This window comes from Heterocephalus glaber, unplaced genomic scaffold, assembly GCF_053883595.1.
Source record: "Heterocephalus glaber isolate CG9 unplaced genomic scaffold, H.glaber_assembly_v1.0 deba00001444, whole genome shotgun sequence".
Taxonomy (NCBI): domain Eukaryota; kingdom Metazoa; phylum Chordata; class Mammalia; order Rodentia; family Bathyergidae; genus Heterocephalus; species Heterocephalus glaber.
Genome location: NW_028258297.1, coordinates 7,079,407 through 7,106,627, shown reverse-complemented (window position 1 = coordinate 7,106,627; position 27,221 = coordinate 7,079,407). Strand labels below are relative to the sequence as shown.

Genomic DNA, 27,221 nt, shown 5'->3' with positions numbered 1-27,221 from the left:
GCGCAAGGTCTGGAGTTCAATCCCTGGTACCAAACAAAACAAAAAAACAGACAAAAACAAAAAAAACAAATACCCCTTCATGGGATTAGAAATAACAGCCAAATTTCCCAAATAGACCAGTTTCAATAGGCATGAAGCTCTCTCTGCTTTATACCTTACTCAGAAGGTAACCTGATATTAATCAACTGTTATGTTTCTATTGTTCAATCTCCCCACCTTGCAAGGAAAATTCTTTCTTTTTTAGCCCCCAGTACTGAGAAATTAAAGCCAGGGCCTTTTCACTGCACTAAACCCCCAGCTATTACTTATACAGTAAGTTCCCAATTTGCAAATGAGTTTCATTCTGAGAGAACATTCATAAATTGGGTTCATTCCTAAGTCTGACAAAGTGAGTCTTATACAATACACCTGTGAAAGGTGTATAAGGGAATACTAGGGATTGAACCCAGGGCTTTGTGCATGCTAGGAAACTGCTGCACTACCTCCTCATCCATTTCCTTTTTTAACTTTTTTTGTTTTCTTTTTTTTTTTGGTACTGGGGATTGAACTTGGGTACTTGTGCTTGCGCAGCAGGCAGCGAAACCACTGAGCTAAATCCCGCCCCTTGTTTTGTTTTGTTTTGAGACAGTCTCACTGTGTAGTTCAGGCTGGCCTTGAATTTGTGACAATCCTCCTGCCACAGCCTCCAGAGTTTTGGGATCACAGGTGTGTGCCACCACACCCAGCTATTGTTTTTTCTTTTACATTTTGAGGCAGAGTCTCACTAAATTTCCCAGTCTGGCCTTGAACTTGCAATCCTCCTGCTGCCGCTACTAAGTAACTGGGTTACAGGCAAGTAACACCACACTCAGCTACTGTAATGTTTTGGAGAATTCAAACTTAATGCAAAATCAGTGATGTACAAGATATGAAGAAGTTTTTAAAAGCTAGGATCAGTAATAATGGGCTAAGGCGTCATATTGGAGTCCAAGACAAAAGAAAAGAATTATTTCCAGGCCCTGTGGCAGAGTGTAGTTCTTCACTCAATAGATATGATGTGTCAGACACTGGTCTGGATCCTGGAAACATCTAGGAAATAAATAAGTACTTCTTTTATGGAGCTTTTGTGTTTTCTCTTGGGTGCAGATAGTAAACTTTGTTTTTGTGGTGCTAGGACTGAAACCAGGGCTTTCTGCGTGCTCTTTCTCTGAGCTACACCTCCCACCTTGTTCACAGCAAACTTTCCAGAGCACAGAGTTCAGAGCACTCTGTATGGGGAGATCAGAATCTTTTCTCTGCATTTCTGGGTCTGTCCAGACCTGGTTTCTGTGTCTTGGCCCCTCCTGCAGGGTGCACCTTGCCCAGTACCTGGTGGGGCTGGAGTTGCCCAGGCTTGGTCTCTAATACCTGGCAGCGGATGCCACCTCCATTGCTTAAGGATTCCTAGGAACTAGTTAAATGTAGATTCCTGCACCCGTCCCTGGCACTGGAATCCAGAAGCCATGGGACACAGCCTACTGGGCAGCGTGAGTCTTTGTCTCCTATGATCTAGATCCACCTTTCCAGAAACAAAAGTAAGTAAGGGCCCTTGTCCCCAAAGCAGAACACCAAGACCCTCAACCTTAGGGGAATTAACTGGTCTCCTTCTGAATAAATACCTTTCCTCAGATCTCCCAGAATCCTCACCACCACCACCCTTATCACTGTTGAGGCTACTGGAGCCCAGAGAGGAGGAGTGAGGCCCCAAGCACAGACCCCCAAGGCCAGTGGCAGGGAGCCCCCGTGGCCTCCAGCATGTCCCTTTAAAAGGACAGCCTGTCCCTGGCAACTGGTGCTCAGCTGGGGCCCTGAGGAGCCCTTGGGAAAGGAAGGAGCAAGACTGGGGGAGGGGAACACTGGCCAGAAAGGTGACTTTGACAGTAACCAGAGGCCAGGACTGAAGGCAGAAAGGAAGAGCCTCGGCCCTTCCACCCTGTTCTGGAGCTGAGGTTGGAAGGTTAGTGATGTTGAGATGGTTTGCACGTGATTTATAGCTCCTATCTTGACATTTTTCTTGTTTTCCCCATCCTCTCTGGGATGAATACCCTGTATCCATTTCCAGAGGGATATACTGACACCAAAGAGGAACAGTGACTTTCCTAGGGTCACGCAACACAGTGAATTCTGATTCCCTGAATCCCTTGCTTTCTCCTGGCTCCTGGCTGTGGTAGAAGGCAGAGTGTCAGCATGTCATCATCCAAAGAATATAAGGGGTGCTCGCTTTTGCTTTACCTGGACCTTCGGAGGCAGGTGGTCCTGGTCTGAAAGGTGGCCCGTGTGACGGGGTTTAGTCAAACTGACAGTGTGTGAGGCTGCTCTTTACCCAGTGACACTGGGCAGGTCCCTCCCACTCTGAGTGTGTCCCTCATCTATTGATGGGGCCTGCGCTGCCACCCTGGGCTGTCAGTAGGATGAGGGGAGCTGGGGGTGTATTTGTTGGCTTTTCCTTTCAAAATGCCTGTGAAGTTTATATTGTTTCACAATAAACAAGGCCATGGGACTTAAGCAAGGGGGGAGGGCAGGTGCAGATGCAGTGTTTGTCACAGGGAGGAGGCTGTTGCTGGGTTGGCTTAGGCCCCAGGGGACCCCCCTCAGCCGTGGGGACAGCTCAGGGGTCTCTGGGGGTCAGAGCCTGGGTCCAGGGACTGGGAGAACTTGGCAAATCGTGAGAGGTCTTAGCGTTGACTCAGATCTGATCTGTGTTTTCCACACTACAGGAGAAACTGAGGCCCAAGAAGGGAATGCTTTGATCAAGGTCAGTGGGAATTCAGGTCCAGAGTTGTTTGTCTATGGTGCTGGGGGATGAACCAACCTGGGGCACTCCACCACTGAGCTGTACCTCAGAGCTTTTTATTTATTGTTATTGTTTGGTTGTTTTTGAGACAGGGTCTCACTATGTTGTTCAGGCTGGCTTAGAACTCACTGTGTAGTCCAGGCTGGGCTAGAATGTGCCTCGTTACTCCTGCTTCAGCCTCCAGAGCAGCTGGGACGACAGGTGTGCGCCACCACACCTGGGCAGGTCAAGAGTTTTTCAAATGACCTTCTCCCTCCAAACCCTGTCCCTACCATTCAGTGATGTCGGGGATGGCGCTGGGCAACGCTGGGCCTTCAGGCCTGAGTAAGGGCTTGGTCAGGAGATCCAGGTGGAGCTGGCGACTGTGGCACGGAGGTCATGAAACCACCAGAGTGACAGTCACCTTGCTCCAGAGTGCGGGGTTGGACCTTCGTGCGCAGGACAAGTGTGTGAGGGACTGGGATGAGGACCCAAGGCTTGGGCGGCGGAGCGCCGCAGCTGCACAGCGCCCCCGGCGACCGCCTCTCTCACTGCAGTGTGACCGTGCCGGCTGTCCCCGCTGGTGACAGAGCTCTCTCCTCCTTCCAAAGCCACCGGGCTCCGGGGTCGAGGATCGCGCTTGGTGGTACACCGGACAGCTGCTGGGCCCCTGGCTTGGCGTGAAGAGGCGAGGATCAAAATAAATAAATAAAATAAATTTTTAAAATAAGCTAAAAATCAGAGCCGGGAATTTAGCTCAGTGGTTCTGCCACCTGCCTCGCAAGCGCAAGGTTCCGAGTTCGATCCCCGTTCCAAAAAAAAAAAAGAGGCGAGGATCGAAGGGCGCAGTTCCCACCTGGCCAGGAGGGTTCCTCCCACCCCAGCGCCCCACCTCCCGGCCCCGGCCCCATCATGCCGGCTCCTTCTCAGGGCTTCTTGTGTCTGTCACCGCCTTCATCCTGGGGGCCGCGCACGCGCACACACATCCTCACCGCGTGTCAGGAGCACAATGCCCGGGTGCCTGAGAGCGGGTATCTTCAAATACAAGGCTGTGAGGTTTCTTGGGATGATGGAATTTCATGCGAATTTCTTTCTTTTATCTTTGTACTCCCACCGGCCTCCATACTGGGGATTGAACTCAAGGCCTGCTCAACCGTTGAGCTGTATCTCCACATTCTTAGCCGTATCCATCCATCCATCATCATCACCTGTCTCTTTTGAGACAAGGTCTCACTAAGTTGCCTAGGTGAGAATTGCACTTGGAACTTGATATCCTCGGGCCTCTGTATTTCTCACTGTGCCTGGCTGATCATCTGTACTTTTTGTTTTTCTGTCTTTTTTTTCTTTTGCAGTACTTTTTTTTTTTTTTTTTTTTCCTGCAGTATCAGGGATGGAACTCAGGACCTTGAGGGTGTGAGGCAGGTGTGGCGCCATCTTTTTTTCTTTTTTGAGACAGGGTCTCACTATGTAGCCCAGGCTGGCCTCAAACTCGCATCAATCTTCCTGCAAGCTTTCTGAAGGCTAGGATTATAGGGTGTGCCACTATGCCTGGCCGTTTTTTTGGGGGGGGGGTACTGGGAATCGAACTCAGGATCTTGTGCTTGCCAGGCAAGAACTATCCCGCTTAGCCACATTCCTGGCTCACTATGCCTGGCTTGTACTTTTTTTTTTTTTTTTTTGGTACCAGGGATCAAACTTGGGACCTTGCACTTTCGAGGCAGGTGCCAGAACCACTGAGCTAAATCTCCGGCCCTCTGGCTTGTACTTTTAATGGTTGCTTAAATATTCTAAATACACATTGTCTATACTTGTATTGCAAAGAATTTTTCTTTTTTTTTTGAGACAAGGTCTTGCTATGTAGTCCAGGCTGGCCTTGAATTCACTATGTAGCCTAAGCTACAATGGCAATCCTCCTGCCTCAGACTCCCGAGTGCTGGCATTACAACTGGGTGCCACCACAGCCAACTAAAAAATATTTTGAAAAATATTGAGAAACCTAAGCACAAGGTCCTGAGTTTGATCCCCAGTACAAAAAATATATATATTGAGAAACCTAGGGACACTACAAATCAAAGCTGGGGTAGCCCTGTTGAAGCCCACAGAGGCAGGCTAAATAGCTGATAGAGGCTCCAGAGTCCCCCAGGGGGCCTTGGCCTGTTCCACAGGTCTGTGCTCCCCACTCCCATTCCAAACTGTCATCCAGGGCTTCTCCAGGTCTCTTGTGGGACCACAGCCCACCCCCACCTCATTTACAAGGCAACAGCACATCAGAAGCTTTCACAGCACTTCCTGCTACCCCACTCCTCAGCTCCACCCCAGTGTTCTCACTTGAGGCGCCCTCTGCCTGGCCTGTACCCCTCTCCCCCCATCAATGTCTTCATCATTTAGGCCTCAGGTTAAACATCCCTTTCTCCTCTGAGAAGCCCGGACCCCTCACACTCTGCCAAGAGCCTGCTGTTGCCACATACAACTGCTCCCACGGAATGGCTGAGGTTGAACACACTCACCCCAGAATCAACATCCCCCCCAAAGTTGAGGGGAAAACACATTTTCGGCCATTTCCCCAGAAGCAAGTGGGTGGTCAGGCACTATCCCAGCAGAGGTCAGCCTGGTCCTCTCCCCTTGCTGCTGGCTTGCAGGATTCCCTGGTAATGGCTTGCCCTAGCCATGATGGCTGAAGGGTTCAGAGTGAGAAATGATGGTGGGAGATTAAGAAAAAACAAAGACAGAGATAAAAAAGAACAAAGAGAAACAAAGGTAGGGCCAGGTGGGGGTCTAACTCCTGAGGGTAGAAAAAGATCACCAGGGAACTACAGCACATTTATTTATTTATTTATTTATTTATTTGGTACTAGGGATCGAACTTGGGTCCTTGTACTTGGGAGGCAGGAGGTGGAATCACTGAGCTAAATCCCCGGCCCAGCCCATTTATTTATAGTGGTAGAGATAAGGGAAGTGCAGGGGAGGTAAAAAGGGGCTGGTCCTGGAGCCAGGAGAGTAGCTAAGGTCTGCAGGACATCATGCTTGATGGTTTTCTGGTGAATGGGGGTGGGGTGGGGGGAAGACAGTCCTCTTCTAGGCCAGGCCTTGCTCCACCACCTTCTCGTCTTCTCCCACGGGGCATGTTCCTCAGTCCACTCTGGGCCCTGCCAACAATGGCTGTCAGGATTGTGGCCCCTTAGCCTGAGGTTCACTGAGCATTTAACTGGGCTGTACATTCTCTCTTCTTGCAGGGTGGGGACCATTTTCACATTTACAGAAGAGACAAACAGAAACAGATAGGCCCAGGGGTGGCAAAGCTGGGGCTTCCTCGAAGACTGTGCCATCTGAGTGGGGCCTTGAGGACTCCTGGCCTGAATAGGTTGGCTCTCAGGAGCAGATGCCAGGCCAAGCCAGTGCCTCTTGTTTTATTCCTTAGCTAGCACACTGGGGAAGGCAGGGCCTCACAATGAGGTCCCGACAGCAGCAATGAGAACACGGCCTGGATTCTAGCACAGGCTCGGCCACCTGCCAGCTGGGTAATCTTGCTTCTGTCCTTGTTTCCTCCCTGGTAAAGTGGTGCCAACCTGCCCACCTCGGCTGTGTGTGTGTGGAAGCACCCTGGCCAGTTGGGCCCATAGAAGGTGCCAAGTGCAGTTGCCTGACAATGCTGCAGACCTGGCCAGCAACTCTGACACTGTTCAAGGAGGCCACTGCAGCAGGCAGAGAGAGATTCCTGGGCTGTGGACCCACTTCACAGCCAAAATGAAACTAGAAGAAGGTGGGCATGGGGGTGGATGCTTGTAATCTCCATACTCTTAAGGGTAAGGCAGGAGGACTACAAGTTCGAGCCCAGCCTGTCTCTAAATAAAAACAGCTGGGGATGTAGCTCATTGTGCAGGGCCCAGGTTCAATTCCCAGTAACAGGCACCCCCCCACACCCATGAGAGAAACTAGAACAATTCTTGGTGAGGCTGGACACCCACCATGAGTCATCCAGGGAAGACTTTGGTTTGAAGCCTCTCCACCATTTGCAAGCTGGCGAGCTGTGGCATGGAGTACTCTGAGTCTCATCCCCACCTCTACTGACAGTGGTGACAGCCACACATCCTCACTGTCACCACTTATCCCCAGGCTTACAAGGCAGCCAAGGTGGCACAGCCTCAGTAAGGTAGAGCATGAGGGAGACAGAGAGGCCTGGGCTTACCTCACCCCCGACACACAGTGAGCGGATCCGAGGACCACGCAAATGCAGCAGGCAGAAATGAGTTTATTGCATTAGAAAAACACCAATGAAAACCAGCAAACACCTCTGTATGGGACACAATTATCAGCCTGACTTCAAGGGCATAATGGAATCTCAAAGGTACGAGCTTTGTTCCTGGGAGAGGGTGATGGTCTCATTGCTCCTCTTTCCCTGTCCCTTTAGATCAGTGCACCTCTAAGAGACGTCCACTGCATGACAGTGTATGACTCATTTTCCACCTGGTGCCCACACGGAGCCAGCTGGTCCCGAGGATGCTCCTGTGGCTCTGGGATGGATGGAGATGTGGGATGGGGCTGGGGGGGCCTAGCTCAGGCCTGTCTTCTGCCCTAAGGGGTGGCGGGGGTGGAATAGGGGAGGGCAGCTCACCTCCCCATGAGCTCTGGGTGGCTGCTCACCCACCCCTCTATCTTCCACCAATCCAGGACACAGCAGTAGCACAAACGGTTGCTGGACATGAAGGGTGGCATTCAAGGAATCAAGTGACTCATATTCCCTCCTGGAGTCACTCAGAGCTCAGACTAGCCCTGGGTCTGAAAGTGACCACTGGGAGGGGCAAAACCAGCTGATCCCAGACATGGGATAGGAGAAAAGCTCAGTACCCTCCGGGTAGAGATGTGCACTTCAGGCAGACAGGAAAAGGGGACACTGGTGGGATGCTGGCCTAGGTCAACCAGCTGCCCTCCAGGAAGAAACCCAGCCTCTAACACTCATTCTCCTTGAACCTACTAGTAGATCAGCATCAAGCCATCCCTGCTTCTTTCTGATCTGATTAATCACTGCCACACACATGGCCTGAGAACTAAACTGCTCACTCATTTGGCCTGGTTTAAATTCTAAAATCTAACCTGATACCATTTGGACATGCCCTGTGAGATACAGGCAGACACCAAGGCAGAATGACATCTTTTCCTCTAGCTGAGACCCTGATAATGCCAACTGCTACGGCTAATGGCAAAGACAGCAGGGTCAGCGCCAGGGTGAGCAGCAGATTTCAGGGAGGAAAGACCCCTGCCTCGGAAGGAGCAGCTGGACTCAAGTTTTAGAGGGGGCAGGGGACCAGGGCAGGAGGGGCCCAGGAAGCAGAGCCGAGAGCCAGGCACCTGGCAGCTCTGAGTCCCTCTCCACTCACTCCTCTAACTAAGCCGTGGGAGTGCATGTGAAGAAAGGGAGTCTGAAAGCCGTCCCACATCTGAGACTTCCATATTGCTCTGCCAGAAGATCAGCAGCAAGTCATTAGGGAAATCCCCACTCATACCCCAGTCGAACCTCCTTAAAGCCAGAATGACAATGGAAATGATTTGTGCCATCAAATCACATTCAGAATAATGGAAAAGTCCTATTGGAAACAACTACATTTTTTTGCCACCTTGATTCTGCATCATATTCTTTCTATAGTCCCTAAGCTGGGATTCGTGTCCCCTTGGTTCCCAGCTGAACGCTGCATATGGGGCCAGGTGTGGTTTCTGTGCAGACAGAGGGCCTGGGTCTCTGTGGCTCCAGCCCAGGCCTGATCCACTGTGGCAGGTCCGCCAAGCTGAGGAATAGCAGCCTCACCACAGCAGGCAGCAAGGCAGGTTTTCCCAAATGGATGGCAGAGGATTGGCAATCAGTCTGGGCGGGAGGAGGAATGGCTTTATCCTATTTTCTCTGGCCTGGTACTGGCTGTCACTTTCCTCTGATTCTGAGCTGTGGCTGCTGCAGCCCTGGCCCCATGCTTGCGTCAGGGGAGGGAAGGTGACAGAAGTCTGCTGAAAGAGCTCACTGAGGTCGGTTAGTCATCCTGCAACTGGCCCCACATGCACCACATCCTTTGGTTCATTTAATGCTAAGAGTAACCACTTCCAGGTCACGGCTGTTGGAAAACTCCTTGGTCCCACAGGTGTGGCAACCTGGGTGGGATGCGGGTATTCTCTGGAAAGAGGTTCCAAGTTGGGGCTCCCCCAAAGTGGCCCTTTTGGCTACTGCTGAAACAAACCCCCTCCCTTTCTCCAGTGTGGAAGACGCTTTGGAAACAGTGTCGTAAGTGAACTCACAGACAAGACAGACTTAATAAATTAGTATAATACTATTAGAAGGGGGCATTTTGTTTCGTTTCTTAGCAGCATTGTCCTACATGCAGCCTGACGATTTCCTTCCCTGGGAAATTTTAAAAAGCTGTCCTCTGGTTATTAGCTCTGATGTAAAATTATAAAATAGAAATCTGGTAGGGTTTGTTTTGTTTAAAAAGGAAAAGCCCTGCAGAGCAGATGGGCAGGTGTTCCCAAGCAGTCCGGTTAGCTCTGGCCATTTTGTCTGCCCACCGTGTTTCCTCCGGGAGGCTGGATCTGGATGGAGTCCAGGAGGGGCCGGAGGGCTTGTCCGAAGGGCCTGCGGTGAGACAGACAAGATCACACGGGCTGTGGGGTGGGGTCTGCCCCAGAGAAGGTGCAGAGGTGGGGTATAGTGCACGTTGGTGGCAGCAGCACCTCTAGGACCACCCTGGGGGATTTAGCTCAGTGGTGCCATCGCCTGCCTTGCAGGTGCAAGGTCCCAAATTCCATCCCCAGTACCAAAACAAAAACAAAAACAAAACAAAAACCAGGCAGGACCACCCTGGGATCGCAGGTAACTTTTTTTCATATTGAGGCTTGAACCCAGGGCCTTCACACTGAGCTACATTCCCAGCTGTTGTTTAAAAAAAAAAAATTTTTTTTTTGGTACTGGGAATTGAACTCATGAGCTTGCACTTGCCAGGCAGGCGCGGCACCACTGAGCTACATCCCCAGCCCTGTTGTTTAAAATTTTGACAAAGTTTTTCACTAAGTCACTAAGGTCCCCAGGCTAGGCTTGAGCTTGTGATCCTTTTGTCTCAGCCTCCCAGAAAGCTGGTGTTACAGGTTTGCACCATCACAAGCAACTCTCATTTACTTTTCCTGCCATCTCACTCACTAGTGCTTTTGAGGAAGCCATAGTCTGGACGAGTGTTCCCTAAAGCCTTAGGCACCACTCCTGGCCTATGGTGCTACTGGGAGGCGGCGGAGCGCGTAAGGGGTGAGGCCTATGGGAGGGCATCCTGTAACTGGGGGTGTCCTTGAAGGAGACAGTGGGACCCCAGCCATTCTGCTTCCTCTCTTTACTTCTGGCTCTGTTCCAGACTACTTCCTGCCACAAGGTGCTTTGTCACCATAGGCCCAAGGCAAAGGGGCAACTGATTGGCCTGAAACTTCTGACAGTGTGATCCCAAATAACCTTTCCTCAGGCCGGGATTTAGCTCAGTGGTTCTGCCTCCTGCCTCGAAAGTGCAAGGACCCAATTTTGATCCCCAGTACCAAAAAAAAAAAAAGAGAGACAATCAAATAACCTTTCCTCCTTTACATGATGATCTCAGGTATTAGTCATGGTAACAAAGCTGACTAAGCACAGAGGCTCTCCCTCAAATAGCCTGCTCTGGTTTGTTTGGAGACAGGGTCTCACTATGTAGTCCAGGCTGGCCTTGAATATGCAGTGATCCTCCTGCTTCAGCTTCCTGAGTTCTGTGATTACCGGCATGTGCCATGACACCCCACCTGCTTCGTGTGTTTTTATTCCTGGGGTGTCCCAATCAGTGGGCACTGCCACCTCTAAGGCCTGGTGAGTAAGCCGTGGTTTGATCAGGCTGGCTGCCCATGGGAAACTGGAGCTTTCTGCACTGGAGGTACTTGTACCTGTGATTCCTGTGAGGAAGATAATGTTGAAGAGAGGAAGCTGCGGCAAAGTGAAAAGAATACGAAGATGATAAGATAAAGTCAGGCATGAGGATTGCAGACAATTAGGTTCTGCTAGGACCTGAGGTCGTCCAGGGAGTACAGGAAACAGTCAGGAAGAACGACCCAGACCAGGATGGAGAGGTGTCGTTGTCACTTTGTAAAGGGCTCCCAGTTTTGTCTGGCAGTAACTTAGCAGGAAAAATCACTGCAAACACTGGAGTTGGGAGACTTTCCAAGATTATTACTCCCTGAAACACAGCTGCCTACTGCACATCTGGGCACTGGCATGGCATGGCTGTTTTGAAAATCACCCCCAAGTTCAAGGGAATGAAGCACCCCAGTGCAAACAGATGACATCTAGAAATATCGATTCTAAGTCAGATAAGCCCATGAACTCCACCACTGAGAGAACAACAGCGAAGACATGCCAGCTACTTGTTTCCTCAGGGCCCAGAAACCTAGATCCCTGTCAGGCTGTGGGATTTCACACATCCAACGGGCAGGAAGGTGGGGACAAGAAGGGGAGGCCAGGGCTTGGAGACCGGGCTCCTCAGTCTTGGTTTTCCTGAGAGCTTCTGACCCAGGTGTGAAAAACAGCTCACCTGTGGAGCCAGCTCAACCTGCCAGGATCTTTCTGGGAAGGACCCTTGCTTAGGAGAAATGGAGTCAGAGCCAACAAATGGATATGGTCCTAGTGTGGGCAGAGGGTGCCTGCGAGCAAAGAGGAGGAGGGGTGAGATGGTTTTGGCATGTGTCTTCCAGGAGGGATGCTGCTGCCTGGTGATGGCCCACAGGCCCTGCCACAGCTGGGGAGCTATGAAGTGTTCTTGAAGAAAACATCGACAGGGAGGGGATTTAGCTCAGTGGCACTGTGCCTGCCTGGCAAGTGCAAGGTTCTGAGTTCGATTCTTGGTACCAAAAAAAAATTTACAGAGGGCTGAGAGTGCATTTAAGGTTGGAAGACAAGCAGAACTCAGCCTAAGAGGGACTCAAAGGGCTCAGAGTGCAGTGGAAGAAAGACAACAGTGCACAGTGGCACAAGCCTGTAATCCCAGCAATCAGGAAGCTGAGGCAGGAGGATTGCTGTGTGTTCGAGGTCACCATGAACTACAGAGCAAGACCCAATGTCAACTCCTCCCTAAAAAAAAACCAAGAAAGAAAGATACCAGTTCCAAACAAGCTGCCCTGCTATTCCTCTGTCCTCCTCTGTGGTTGCCCTGACATTTGAGCTGGGTGCTGCTGGGGAGCAGCATGCTTCCTGCACAGTACTAAGACAGGTGCCGGGATTTTTCCAAACCCTAAAGCCAGGGTTGAGTGGGTTTCTAAGTTCTTTCTTAGACAGAGTCTTTATGTGAGTTCAGTCTGGCCTCAAACTCACTATGTAGCCCAGGCTGGCCTCAAACTCTTGGTGATCTTCCTTCCTCAGCCTCCTGAGTACTGGGATTACAGGTGTGCGCCACCGCACCTGACTTGTTTTCTGAATTCTGGGCTTGCACTTAGGCCGGGTGGAGTTGGCCTGATTCTGAAAAGGGTGGAGGTGATGCAGGGGTGCAGGAGTAGGTGGGGAGAAGAATGGTGTTCTGTGGTAGAGACTGTCGTCAGGACTGGTCCTCCTGGTTGGGAGGGTTCTGCTGCCATCGCAGGAGGGCAGATGTGGGCTGGGAAGCGGTAGTGTGACTGGGGATTTTCAAAGCTGGCCAAGCAGGGCCAGAGTCAGAGGCTGCACTTACGTGGAGAGGACTTCAGAGGGCAGGTCAGTGATGTAAGAGGGGATCTTCCGCCCAGTCAGGAACTGTGCCACTTCGTTGCTAAATGTGTTACAGTTGTGTTCAAAGAGGTTGTAGGCTTCACCTCTGTGCATGGCAAGAAAGATGAGAAAGAGGAGAGATAAGAAGGAGAAGAGATAGAAAACCAGCAGGCAAAACAGGGCGACATGTGAGTGGAGCCCAAGTGAGCACTTTGACTGCCCTTCCACTATGCCAAAAAGACTGTTGGATCCACCACCCTGGCCTTTCAGAACTGATTTCTAGGGGAAAGATGTGTGGACTGTACAGTTTAGAATCTTCATGTTCACAAGAGAAGAGCTCTAGAGTTACAGTTTACCCCTTACTGAAATTGATTCAAGTTTCTTTTTTTTTGGTGCTGGGGATGGAACCTGCCTACTAAGAGCTCTACACCGAACCACACCTCCGCCCTCAGCTAAAGCTTAAAGAGAAATCTGTTCAAGTTTCTATTTCATCCCAACCTTGCTACAAACCTGCCTTTTGTTGTTCAGGACAAAGCACCTGGCCAGTAAAGGCAGAGAACAGCATTTGCTGATTTTTTTTTTTTTTTGGTACCAGGGATTGAACTCGGGTCCTTGTGCTTGTGGGGCAGGTGGCAGAACCACTGAGCTAAATCCCCGGCCCAGCATTTGCTGATTTTAATCAGAAGGAATGAAGAGCTTGCCTTTCCTTTAAAAGTTCTAGCAGAAATTATGCTAGGATGGAATATCTGCCTCAGAACAACTTTGGGTTCTTCTTGTAGCAATGGTAACTGGTTTCTCTACGTATTCATTCAGCAAAAACCTGACCAGGCTTTGCACTGGGCACCCCAGGGACAAAGCACAGCAGTGGCCTCCCAGGGGTGACAAATGCTGCCAACCTGCCCCTCTTCCACTCACCGGAACAGAGACTCCCCCAGGGAGGACAGGTATTCCAGAAAGATTTCTTCTGTCACTTCTGTGCTCCCCACATCAACCACAGAGTCTGGAGGTCCAAGCAATGTCCCTCCCTAAAAGAGCCAACCCAAAGAAAGTCATAAATCACCATCTCTATTGATTTTTTTTTTTTTTTTGATGGTGGTACTGGGGAATGAACCCAGGGCTTCATACTTGCTGGGCAAGCACTGTATCAATGGGCTACAGGGGCGGGGATTTAGCTCAGTGGTTTCATCGCCTGCTGGACAAGCACAAGGATCCGAGTTCGATCCCCGGTACCAAAAAAAAAAAAAAAAAGATATCAATGGGCTATATTCCTAGACATCTGTTGAATTTTTTTTAATGTGGCTTTCCACAGAAGACCACAAATGCACTGTTCCAACTTATTTTTAGCTTTCAGAGCACACTGGGCAGATGGCCAGGTCTGTTTCCTGTTTGTACCAAGGGTACAACAGCTCCCTGGTAGACCTCCCATTGCCACATGCTGCCAGCAGAGCATGAAGTTGGGCTTCTTCTTTCTGGTGGGCCCCGAGAAGCTGATTCTCTTGCAGGCCCAACAACTTCTGCTGTCCACTCATTCAGTTGATGAAGAGAGAGAAACCCATAATCTGCAGTCTCTTTTTGTCCCCAACATGCCCGACTACAAGGACAGAACAGGACAACTTTAAATGGCTCACACCTGCTCTCCACGCCTATATTCAGAAAGAACACAGCCCATTTTTCTTGTGACACACTGGATGTCCTTTGTAACAATGGGAAAATGTGAAGGAGTGTGAGAAATCTGGCAGGATTGCAAATATTCCCACAATTCAGTTCATTTTTGATCTGAGGCTGATCTGCTGATGGTGACAGGGCAGGGGAGCCACTGGCCCCTGGAATGCCACAGAATACTAAAGGAGAGACAGAGGGCAGTGGGGACACCAACAAAAGGGAAAGCAACAGGAACACGGAGGACAGATCCAGGAAGGGAGAACATTCCAGAGCAGAGCTACATGAGGTCATTCATTCACAGCACTGAGCACCTCCTAAGTAGCTGATATAGTCTAAGCATCATGGACAGCACAGTGAGGAGGACAGGCAATTCTGATCATCAAGGGTAAACAGCTCAGTGCTGGGAGAGACTGAGAGGTCACTAGTGGAGACTTTAGTCACTCACGGGACAAACAGGTATCGAGAACTTCGCGCTATGTCTTATGCTAGGCACTGGGGGTATGATGTACACAAAGCAGATGAGATCCATGCTTTGATGGACCTGGTAGTCTAGCAGGGAATGTAGCCAGTGTGTAATTACAAGTGGCAATAAAGGCTGTGCTGGAAAATTGCAGAAGGCCATTAGTACACATGACAGGGTACTCCTGCAGTCTGAGGGGACAGGCAAGGCTTGGCTGGACTCAGACCTGAAGGATGGAGAGGCCCATGGGGTGGAGGATCTGGAGGTGTACTGAAGTCAGAGTACAAGTTCAAATGCCCAAGGTGTGCTCAAGGAGTGAGGAGCGGCAGGGATGGGAGAACAGGACCTCAAGGTGGCCATCGGGGGCCATGGAGGCCTAGCTGTGGATTCCAGATTTTATTCCAAGAGTAATGGGGAGGATTCTGGCTCCAATCTGGAATTCCATGATTGGAGGAAAAGACCACTTTGCCTCCCGTGTAGAGAACAGAGGAGGGAGAGCAGATGGAAGAGACCTGGAGACTACTGCTGCGGTCCAGGTTAGACTCGAGGCCCTGGACTAAGGTGAAAGCTCTGGGGAGATGGGAAAAGAGGTCGGGGTGAGGATGGCCATGAGAGGAAACCAAGACTGACCCCCCCACCCCCTTTTTTGTTTGAGACACGGTCTCACTACATAGCTCAGGTTGGACTTGAACTACATAGCTCAGGTTGGCTTCAAACTCTTGGTGATCTTCCTGCCTCAGCCTTCCGAGTGCTAGCATTACAGGTGTGAGCCACCATGTCTGGCTGACTTCTCATTTATGAACAGCAGAATGAATGGTTGCTTAGTCTTTGAGCCTTTCCATGACAACCCTTAGATATCTCTGAAATGTTTTGGGCAAGGGCATGGGCTTTATCAGAGCTGAGTTCCAGGACTGGCTGTGTTACTCTAACTCACTTTACCTCTCACATCAGCTTGACAGGGACTGTGCTGGGGACAGGCTACATGGGGAAGACCTGATCTCAGCTTGCTGGGGCTTACATATGCTTCTCTGTGGAGATTCAGAAGCAGCTTGTGTCACTATAACGTGCTGAGTGTAAGACAGAGGGACCCACAGATACCATGGGAGTAGAGAGAAATGGAACTGGCTGGAGTGTCTGGAAAAGGTCTTCTTCAGTGAGCCATTTTTGGGGGATGTACGGTGCCAGGGATCGAGCTCAGGGCCTTGTGCATGCAAGGCAAGCACTCTACCCCGAGCTACAGCCCCAAGGTGGTGGTGAGGAACCACACCATAGGCCTCCATGCACTGGGCTGGAGGACAGAGGCACACAGTAGAAGAAAATTCTTAGTCTGTGGGAACCCCAGGTCCCTGAAACGCAGGGCAAGGTGTGGAAGAAGACACTCACCGGGGGACAGCTGGAGATTCCGCCACTGCCAAAGAAGAACTCATCCTTGTGCACAACTATGGAAGTGTGCCTGCAAAGAGACACAGGGAGTCAGACGGGACCCAGAGAAAGCAAGCACTGCACCACAAAGGTAATACTTTCTCCCCAAGGATGGTACTGTGGTGACCAGCCTCATAAAGCCAACAAAATAAAGGCACGAATAAGATACAGTTGGTCCCCCTTTGTCCATGGGGATTATTCCTGAACCCCCCCCATACCAAAATCCATGGTGGTCAAGTCCCTCTTATAAAATAAAAAGGCGTAGTATTTGCCTAGAACCTATGCACATCTTCAAATCATTTCAAGGTGATTTAATTATAATAACTACTGCAATGTAAATGCTATATAGATAGTTGTTATGCTCTGTTGTCTAGGGAATAATTTTTTTAAAAGTCTGTGCATGTTCAGTACAGGCGTGCTTTTTGTGTTTTTTGCAGCACTGGGGTGTACCCAGGGCCTCAAATGTGCCATAGGGAAGTACTCTAGCGCTGAGTTGTGTCCCCGGTTGTGACACAATCCCCCTCACCCCTGGAGTATTTTCAGTCTGCAGTTGGATGAACTCTTGATACAGCTCACAGATCAGGGCTTCTCCACTCTGTATACTGACATTTGGGGCTAGATCACTGCTGCAGGGCATCCTGCACGTTAAAGGGTGTTGAGCATCTTCCCCCAGCTGTAACAAACAAAAATGTCTTTTTTTTTTTGGAGACAGGGTCTTACCATGTAGTTCAGGCTGGCCTTGAACTCGCTATGTAGCCCAGGCTGCCCTCAAACTTGCTGTGATCCTCCTGTCTCAGCCTCTTTAGTGCTGGGGTAACAAGTGTGCACCACCACACCCGGCCAAAAATGTCTCTTGACTCTGCCAAATGTCCCTTGAAAGAGAGTGGAGGTGCAAAACAGCCCTAGTGGAGAATTGTTGCTTTAGGATGTGGAGAATGAATTGTGTGCAGTGGTACTTTGTTTCCTAAAGCTGTCATAAGGAGTCCCATAACTCACCAGATGCCTTCCAGTTGTTTCCCTGTGGAGAAAAGAAGAGATTTAGCTACTTGGGACTGGGCTACAGGGCCCTGCAGCCTGAGTAAATCTGGAACAGTCCCTCAAGCCCTGAGGAATCTGGCATAACCCCTTGGGGGACTTTCTAGTAATGCACCTCTCCTTCAAGGCAGGCCTTGGGTTGTGAGAGGGGTGCACTGTATTAAGTCCAAAGTAATGAGTCCTTTATCAGAGGCAAGATAAAATACTAGTATAAGTATACCCTGATTTTATGCCTGCTTTTCTTTCCCCTGAGGTCAAATCAGCTTTGGCTTTTAAAATTTGTCTCATCTATGGTAAGGCCACAGTAAAACAATATAAACTGTTACCACTGCATTGAGGTGAAATTCTTCAGAAAATAATGCAACCAAACTTTTGCATATGTCATGCATTTTAATAGTCAATGCACATTCATTCATTCATTTATATGAGACAGGGTCTCACTATGTGGGACAGAGTCTTTTTGTTTGTTTGTTTGTTTGTTTTTTGGTACTGGAGATAGAACTCAGAACCTTGTGCTTGCAAGGCGGGCAGCAGAACCACTGAGCTAAATCCCCAGTCCCCGGGTCTCACTATGTATTCAGGCTGGCCTTGAATTCACTATGTAGCCCAGGCTGGCCTCAAACTCACAGTGATCCTCCTGCCTCAGCCTCCTAAGAGCTAGGATTACAGGTGTGTGCCACCATAGCTGGCCATATTTGTTTATTTTAATTTTATTTTTTGTTTCTGGGGATTGAATCCTGGGCCTCAGGCATGCTAAGCATGTGTTTTACCACGGAGCCACATTCCTAGCCTAAAACACATTTATTCTAATGTGCCAGCAACACTGTTAGATGGGAAAATACAAACACAAACAGATTACTGCCCTGCCTTTAAGGAGTTTAAAGTCAAGTAAAAAAAGATAAACACAACCTTGATAGCTCTATAATAGGGATAATGGAGGCCAGATCACACAGAACCTTGAGGAGTCTGAGCTCCCTAAGCCAGAGGTATCTAATAGAGTGGCCACTGTCTACATGGGGCAAATCAAATGAAAAGGAAATAAAATAAAATTCAGTTGCCTTAACCACATTTCAATTATTCCAGAGACATATGGCTACTGGTCAGTGACCGTACACTGTAGGTCTAGAATGTTTTCATCACTGCAGAAAGTTCTACCAGGCATGTTGTTTAAATCTTAGTTTCCTATTCTGTTAAAAATAAAAAAGGGCATGATAATGATGTCTGTTTCATAAAATGTCGAGTTAAAAGAGAAGATATGTGGAGAGGCAAGAATTAGGCAAAGCCTGAGATCACAGGGCAACAGGAGACTTTTGGACCAGCAGTGACGACAAGTTTGGAATATCTGTCAGGTCTTCAATGGTAGGCTGAGGCTCCTTGGCCTTCTCCACAAAAATAGCCTTGTCTGTTAAGTAGTTACGAATGTACATACATAAAGATAGATTAATAGAACACATGTAAACATACAGGTAACCATATATATATATATATATTATACATATACATATATACATATATATATATATATATATATATATATATATATATAATATATATATACATATATATATTATATATATGTATATATATACATACATACATACATATGCAGTTTCTTTTTGTTTTTGGTGGTGCTGGGGATAGAACCCAAGGCCCTCTGCCTGCTAGGCAAGTGCTCTAACACTGAGCTAACTCCCCAGCCCTTGTGTATCTAAATTTCTTTATGTACATATGTAGCTCTACTTGGCAGTCCAGGGTGCTTCACCATACCAACTAGAAAAAGAAGCCACTGATATACTTTACTATGTAACTGTATACACACAGGTACAAATACATATTTCTAATAAATAAATATAGCCACATATAAAACCATATTGACCTATTAATAACCATCTATACAATATATAAAAAAGATAAGCAAAAAACAAAACCCAAAAAACAAACAAACAAAAAAACTCCGGGCCAGGGATTTTTAGCCCAGTGGTTTCGCCGCCTGCTGGGCAAGCACAAGGACCAGAGTCTGATCCCCGGTACCAAAAAACAAACAAACAAAAAGATAACATGTGAAATATGTCTAGCATAGTTACTGGCACATAATACATGCCCAACAAAGGCTAATTCATTTCTTTTTTTTGGCACTGGGGATCGAACTCGGGACCTTGTGCTTGCAAGGCAGGTGCTAGAACCACTGAGATAAATCCCCAGCCCGCTAATTCATTTCTTTTAGGATTTATAATTTGAAAGTTTTATAGCTGCTGTAATGGTACCTTGGTATTAAAAGTACCTAGGGCAATTTTGTATGCATCTTTGTAACTCTAGCACCTGTCAAAGTATTTAGACTGGATTTGCTCCATGAATATCTGTTGAGTTGAGCTATTGTTTAAGTCAGTGCTGCTGGTTGACAGGCAGCGCTATCAAGGTCAAAGTTCTTTCCCCAATCATGGCTGCCCTGGCTCGTTACACGAATGACTCTGCAACTCGGACACTGTCTCTGCCTGGGTCTGCTACTGCCTCTCAGGTGCCCACTGTGCTCAGTGACCCAGGACGACAGCTGGCAGGCATGGATGCATTAGCTCAATCCCAGCCTCACTGAAATAATTTGGAGAGGGGCCTTGGAGATTATACTGCCAGTGGCTTTACATCTGAAAATAAATCAAAAGTTGCAGGATACAAAGTTTATTTTATCCTCCTTTATATTCTCTCTATTGATCTCTAAAATTGTCTGTAGCTAGAAATCAGTTTGCCTTTCAACTGTGAGGCCCTGGGTTTGATCCCCAGCAAGAGAAAAAACAATCCACCCATAGAATGGTAGTAGGAGTACAGGAAAAAAAAAGATTCTCTTATTCATCCTCTTATTCTAATTTATTCATCTGAAATTCTTCACAGCTGTACTTATGCTTGCAACATTTTTAAGAGGAAGGGCAGGGCAAAGATCGTCTAGGTGAGTAAAGATATCTGGTTTGGTATAAAAGCAAGACAAAGAGAGATATGAAAATGAACTGGTTGGAGAAGCTTGGGTAGAAGTGTACGGCTTGCTACTCTGTGCCCTACCCTTGGGAGGAGAAGAATTAGGGCCATGGCTTGCTAGGTTGCCAGGCATCAGAAAGTGGGACTGAGCTGATCTTTACATTTTGGGGGTCTGACTAGGGTGGTAGGCAAGGATTGGTTGCTTGTGCCTGAAGTAGGGCACAAGACCATTTTGGGAGCTGAATTAGGCTTAAAGGCTATGAGTACATCACAGCAGTAGATTATTTTCCATTAGGAATTCCTCAATAAGCTGGAGTGGGTGTCCAATGGCTACACGAGTCGAAGCCTGTGACATATCCAACACCTTCATTTTGAGGCCTGTGAAGAATGAACATGGACAACAAGTGAAAGACATAGACATCAGCCCTGTTGTCCAGCATGACTAGCAAAGAATGTAGAGTGAGGTCTACATGAGCCAGCCTTCCACTGAGTACAACAGCGAAGCGAGTACTGTATATGAAAACCAAGGAGAGAACACCCCACCCACCTCCTCCTCGATTGAGGCAGATGGAGCTTGTGCATAAAGACACACATGCTGCTTATAGATCAGCACCTGGTAGGCTGCTGCTGCTGCTAAATAAATGTCTATTAATAAGTGGAAAGTGGTGACAGTGATGAGACTCCAGGGGTAGGGGCCTCTGAGCGAGTAGCCTTTTGTCTCAGATGGTAGGGAAAGGAAATAGTAGGCCCAGCTCGCCTCGTAGAGTTCTCTTCCTACAATAAAAGTGTTTCAAAAAGGCAGTTTACCAGCAATAGGAGAGGCTTAGTGTTAACCTAAAAAATCAGCTATTCTTTATCTCACTGGATTAACCTTGAATATAGGTGGGAATATAGGTAAAAGGAAACACTAACATAACTAGCCCTCTGCAGCCAATAGTATAAAAAATATCCTAGCATCAGGAGAATTTGCCCCTCCTTTGGGCAGAGAAAGGTTATCTAGAAATCATCATGCAATAATTCTTAAAAACTGACTGGAGAGGGCCGGGGATTTAACTCAGTGGCACCACACCTGCCTCGAAAGTACAGGGTCCTGGGTTTGAACCCCAGTACCAAATAACAACAAAAAACTGACAGAACAGGGTGTGATGGTTTACAGCTGTAATTCCAGAACTCTGGGAGGCTGAGGAAGGAAGATTACAAGTTTGAGTCTAGCAAGGGAATTTAGCACAACTTAATGCTCTGGTGCTGGGATTCCCTGGAGTCAGCACAGGGTTCATGCCTAGTGTAAATGTAACTTGAGTTCTTTTCCTCAGTACTGAGAGGATCCCCACTTAATTATTTGCCTGTTATCAGCCAGGCCTTACAGCAACGCTTTAGGGATAACAATGACCCACCATTCACCAGTGTGTTCACTGGATGTTTGACTGTGCTAGACTCTGGGGATACAAGAGACAGTTCAGGCCCCCATGGAGCTTGCAGACCAGCGAGGGGCAGAGTAGGGGAAAACAGGATGATGAATGGTATTAAGGAGCATACAGGCTGTTATCAGCACACAATAGGGTTACAAGAGAAAGATTGGGGAGGTGGGGGTCAGGGAAAGGCTCCTGGAGCAAGTGACATCATAGCTGACTGAGATCTCAGGATGAGGACATGGGGAAAATACCCTGGCAGGGGGCATAGCCTGTGAAAAGCCCACCTGAAAAAGAGACCTGAAGGCATTCTGTCTTGTTCAGGGGTCCCCAGCCCTATTCCAATGTGGTTCTGCAAGAGTTAAACACTAACATTCTGAGATATCTACTTGGAGAACTGAGAAAACAGTCAACCAAATCAGTTTTTCTAGGGCTGGATTCCTTCACAGAACCTGGTGGAGAAAGGTTGGTGGTGAGTGTGTTAAGAACGAGGTGCAAGCCTCAGGTGTGGGTGCAGAGAATAAGCAGGAGCAGGAGCGCATGGGGTTCTGTAAGCTGCATTCATAAGACATTGCAGAATTACTACGTTCATTCATTTGGTGGATATCAAATAGTTTGGACAATGAACAATGAAAATCAAAAACAAAGCACAATAGATGGCATTAACACGTTTAAAAAAAAAAACCCTCAGAGGAGGAAGAAAGAAAGGAAGGGACAAGAAAAAAAGTGAAAAGAGAAGGAAAAAATGGAAACAAAGCTTTTGTACACAGGAAGGTGAGGGCGCTTCAGGGGAGAATGGGATAAAATAAAATAAATTAATAAAAAAACAAAAAACTCCCTCAGATCCAAATAAATTTTTAAAAATTAAAAAAAATTTTTTGGTGCCAGGGATTGAACTCCGGTCCTTGCGCTTGTGAGGCAGGTGGCGGAACCACTGAGCTAAATCCCTGGCCAGATCCAAATAAATTTTACATGATCTGCAAGCTTGAGTTCAAACCTTAATCATTTCTATAATCAATACTTCCTATGGCTGAGGGTGTAGCTCAGTAAGGCCCTGGGTTTGATCCTCTGCACCACAAAACTAACCAAAACTAACTCATTGGGCACCGCTTCTGGTCACTGGAGATGCACAGAAAAATGAGACAGAGTCCTTACCCTCCAGGAGTGCCAGCCTTTTGCTGAAACAACTGAAATAACTACTGCACCACATTTTTTTTTTTTTTTTTTTTGAGACAGGATGTTGTTTGTTTTGTTTTGTTTTGGTACCGGGGATCCAACTCGGGTCCTTGTGCTTGTGCAGCAGGTGGCGAAACCACTGAGCTAAATCCCTGGCCGAGGATGTTGTTAAATTGTCCAGGCTGGGCTCAAACTTGTGATCCTCCTGCCTTAGCTCCCAGAGTGTTAGAATTATAGGCATGCACCACCATCCTGGTTCACCATTTTTCATTTTGCCATTGGATCATAACCTCTGTAAACTGTTAATCAATCTAATTTTTTACATGAATAACCTTTATTTTGGGAGAAATTAACTTCTAGAGAACAGAAATGCTATTATTATTATGTGTACTACAGAATTAAGCAAGAAACTGAGCATAGAATAAAATCTCAAATATTCATTAAATTGCATTTTGCCCAGTTGGATGTGGTGGTGCATGTCTGTAATCCTAGCAGGAGGATTGCTGAGAGCTGAAGGCCAGCCTGGGTTACACAGTGAGACCTTGTCTCAATAAAAAATAAAAATACTGGGCCGGGGATTTAGCTCAGTGGTTTTGCCGCCTGCTGCACAAGCACAAGGACCCGAGTTCCATCCCCAGTACTAAAAAACAAAACAAAACAAAAAACCCTACAGTTTGCCTAGGAATATCTATCTACCTACCTACTTATCTATCCTATGTAATAATATCTATCCTAGATATCCTTATCTAACAGTTTCTGTAATGAAACTCACAGAACTGGGATATACCTGATCTTATTTAAGGCTGATGGTATGAGTGGGATGAACCAGCAAGGCAATACCTATTTTCCATAAGCCTTCAACTCTAGATAGTAATGACCATTAGCTTTGTGAATCCTTTCTTCATTACCTTTATAAAAGTCATTAAAGCAATATGGGAAAAAGAGAGGATTAGATTTGTAAGCAAAGTGATGCTCTTAGATATAGCACTGAAATCTGATGTGACAAACTAGTGAAGCTCCCTTGTCAGGCTGAAGCCTTCTAGGATTTCACATCTATTTAAAGGGGGTGGCAAGGGGGCAGGTCTGCTACTTCACCCTCATTTAAACAATGCTCCTACCTTCACCCACTATATCTATAAGGCCTGCTTTCAGTTCCCACACCAGGCCAGGCTCTTTTCTGCCTCCAGGCCCTGGCAGGTTGAGCCCTCTTCTACCTGGAACAATGTAACTTCCCCATCAGCCTCCAGTTGCTTCTTCCTCATCCTAAAGGTCAGTTTGAAAGTCACTACCCCCATACTCTTATTTAAAGTAGGTCTCCCTTGTTATTTTGTGTCTCAGCACCAGTTTGCTTCTTGAACAGCCCAGATCACACAGATCTGTACTTAAATTGAGTATTTTTTTTTTTTTTTTTTTTTTGGTACCGGAGATTGAACTCGGGTCCTTGTGCTTTCGGGGCAGGTGGCGAAACAACTGAGCTAAATCCCTGGCCCTGTTGAGTATGTTTTTATCTTTAATGTCTCCCACACATTGACTAGCACATAGTAGGCACATCAGTATCTGTTGAATGAAAAGCATTACCCCGAGGCCTTTCAGTGAAAATCAGTAATTATTAGATAACAGAACAAAAAATGCTCAGTATAAAGAGAGGGGTTTTTTTGTTTTTTTTTTTGAGAAGGGTCTTGTTATGTAGTGTATGCTGGCCTTGAATTCACTTCATAGCCGAGGCTGGCCTCAAACTCGTGGCAATCCTCCTACCTCAGCCTCTCGAGTGCTGGAATTACAGGTGTGCACCATCAAGCCTGGCAAGAGGGGGTCTTTTACTTCAAACCAATGGCTCCATTCTAAGTTTAGAGACCAAAGGTTTTTTTGAGACAGGGTCTTGCTATGTAGCCCAGGCTGGCCTCGAAGTGCAGCAATCCTCCTGACTCAGCCTCTCAAATGCTGGGATTACAAGCATAGGTCACCACACCCAGCTCCAAATTAGGTTAGAACTTGACTGATGTAATCTATTAATGACTAGTACTTCCTCAAACAATGACTTTGTAAATTTTGCTTTCACATTTGCCCTACCTTATGTGTGTGTGTGTGCTGCTGGGGAATGAACTCTAGGCCTTATACAGGCTGGGGAAATGCTCTGTCATGGAGTGATAACCCCAGCCCTGCCTTATTCATTTTTTGTTTTTGTTTTTGGTACCAGGGATGAACTCCAGACCTTGTGCTGGCTCAGCAGGCGCTGGGACTGCTGAGCTAAATCCCTGGCCCACACCTTACTCATTTTAACAACTGGAAAGATAGACCCAAACTTCTGTCCAATAATGGGTTAGCTGCATAAGAATTACCTGAGCAGCTTATTAAAGTGCAGATATATGGATCAAAAATCTAGGAGATTATGATTTAAGACTTGTGAAGTTATGTCTATAGAGTTCATATATTTAAAATTTTCTTTATTTTGAATACATGATATGTGGAACAATAAGGAAAAGTTCACAGCAAGTTTTCTTTACACTCCTGTCCCATCACCAGGCTCCCTTTCCATAAGCTACCTCGTTTAGCAATTTCTTGCGTTTCCTCCCAGAGAACCATTTGCCTAAATCAGCACATATGTATCCTTCATTTAAATGCACTCACATATTAAACAACTATTTAACCCTTTTCCTAATCTCATCTAATAATATATATTAGAAATAAAGTGGTTTTGGTGGCACTGGGGACCAAATTCAGAACCTTTCGAATGTTAGGCAAGAGCTCTACCACTGAGCTAAATCTCTACCCAGTGTCTGTATATTTTCAGGCACCCTAGTTATTCTGATGTGAAACCAAATACAGAAACCACTCACTAGCCCAGGGCAGAGGGACTAAGTTCAACTCACTATGACACATTAGAAACCCAGAGACACTGAAAAGATACCCTCCAAAATAACCTTCTGCAGGGTGTGGTGATGCAGGCCTGTAATCCCAGAGCCCTGGGAGGCTGAGACAGGAGGATCTCAAATTGGAGGTAGTCTGGACAACTTTGCAAGACCCTGTCTCAAAAAATAAAAAGGGCTGGGGACTGTAACTCAGTGGTACAGAGCTCGCCTAACACGCACAGGGCTCTGGGTTAAATTCCAATAATTAAAAAAAAAAGTATCCTTAGTTCCTTGACCTCTGACCCCCTCGTCTACCACCAAGCAACTAACTCATTCCCCAATGTCTCCACAGAAGCCAAAAAACACCAGCCATTCAAATAGATGTTGCCAAAGCTATTCAATTTTCTTTTCTTTTTTTTTTTTTTGGTACCAGGGATAGAACTCGGGTCCTTGCACTTGCAAAGCAGGCGGCGAAACCACTGAGCTAAATCCCCGGCCCCAGCTATTCAATGTTCAATTCCTAGAATTCTCTCTTGCCAATTACTACCTGAAATTACAAAGTTGACAATTCCTACGTGACACAAGGCATCCTGGTATTTGGGTTGAAAGGAGGTTTGATCTGCAATGAACAAAGGCTGATCTTCTCTCCCAGCATTGTAGTAGTTTAAAGGAGTACAAGCAAAATACTTTCTTTACTAGTCTTTACTGATATAACAGCATCCAACCCTCGCCCAGAATTCCTTTCTTAACATCTGGGCTAAAACAATTAACTTAAAAACTGTTGAGAGAAGACAACCTTGTTTAGGCCAAACTTGGCGAATTCCGAAGCTCGGGCTCCTGCTGACCCGACCTGACCTCTACCTGAGGGTGCGGGCGATGGCTGGGCCCCATCTGCAGTTCCAGCTCCCAACCCACCTACCTCGGGGACTACAGAGGAAGTTCCTCTTTGTTGCGGAGGGAAGTTCTCTTTGAGGGACACACAAGAATATCCTCCGCAGTGTCCCTTTCACCACGAGGGACACCGCGGGAGGCATCCTCAACTCCCGGCACCGCGGCGAGGGAGAAGGGTGGAGGAGCCCAAGGCGAGGCCGGGAGCAACCGGGACCCCACAGCCTTAGCTCAAGGGGGTCCGGAGGGCATGGTCCCAGCCCGAGCCCTCAGCAAGGGAGGACGTGACTCCGCCATCCCTTCTGCCCGGATGAAAACCTGAAGATGGGAAAGCAAGGATCTGGGAGCCCAAGCCCCGGACACTCCCCTTCTCCACTCGGCCTTTCCCTCCATCCCCGGCTCCTGCTTCTCCTCCCTCGGCTCCTGCTTCTCCTCCCTCGGCCTGCCCGCACCCTTTTCCCCCTCGGTCCTGACTTTCTCTCCATCTGCCCTCTGCCCCGTTCCCTCACCCAGCATGATGGGGCTAAGCCGCCGGGCCAGGCCCTTGGATAGGTCGTATACGTAGAGCTTCACGGGGTACAGATGCGGCGGCTCCATGGGGACCCGTGGCGGCGGCCACGATGGCCCTCGGGCACCTGGCAGCGGCTGGAACCTTCCTGTATCCCACGGGGTGGGGAGAGGTGGGAGCGGGGGGACCGAGCCCAGACCCGGCCTGAGGGGCGGGGGACAGGCGGCCCTGCGCTGCTCACACCCCCGCACTCGCTACCGGCAACTACTACTGTGAGGTGACAGACAGGGTACCGAGAGGGTCTGCACTGAAGAGGGGGCGGGGACGTACTTTCGCGCA

At 47.9% G+C, this 27,221-nt stretch overlaps 1 protein-coding gene and 1 long non-coding RNA gene across 3 annotated transcripts; one reads left to right on the top strand and one right to left on the bottom strand.

Annotated features, from left to right (window-relative positions):
• The first annotated feature begins 1,890 nt into the window (after nt 1–1,890).
• LOC110349302 (uncharacterized) lies at nt 1,891–3,274 on the top strand. 2 transcript variants are annotated; one of them, XR_002395165.2, is made up of 3 exons: nt 1,891–1,975; nt 2,736–2,773; nt 3,092–3,274. It is a non-coding gene; the product is annotated as an uncharacterized LOC110349302 (long non-coding RNA). The 2 variants fall into 2 exon arrangements; XR_015452266.1 differs by lacking the exon at nt 3,092–3,274 and adding an exon at nt 2,905–3,066.
• Nucleotides 3,275–9,080: 5,806 nt separating this feature from the next.
• Desi1 (desumoylating isopeptidase 1) lies at nt 9,081–27,199 on the bottom strand. The gene is made up of 6 exons (XM_004845509.4): nt 26,884–27,199; nt 17,050–17,071; nt 16,015–16,084; nt 13,425–13,534; nt 12,493–12,615; nt 9,081–9,404 (listed from the first exon to the last, which is right to left on the bottom strand). Exons 1-6 carry the CDS (start codon nt 26,969–26,971, stop codon nt 9,311–9,313), a joined length of 507 nt encoding a protein of 168 aa, XP_004845566.1. The 5' UTR covers nt 26,972–27,199; the 3' UTR covers nt 9,081–9,310.
• Between the last annotated feature and the right edge of the window lie 22 nt (nt 27,200–27,221).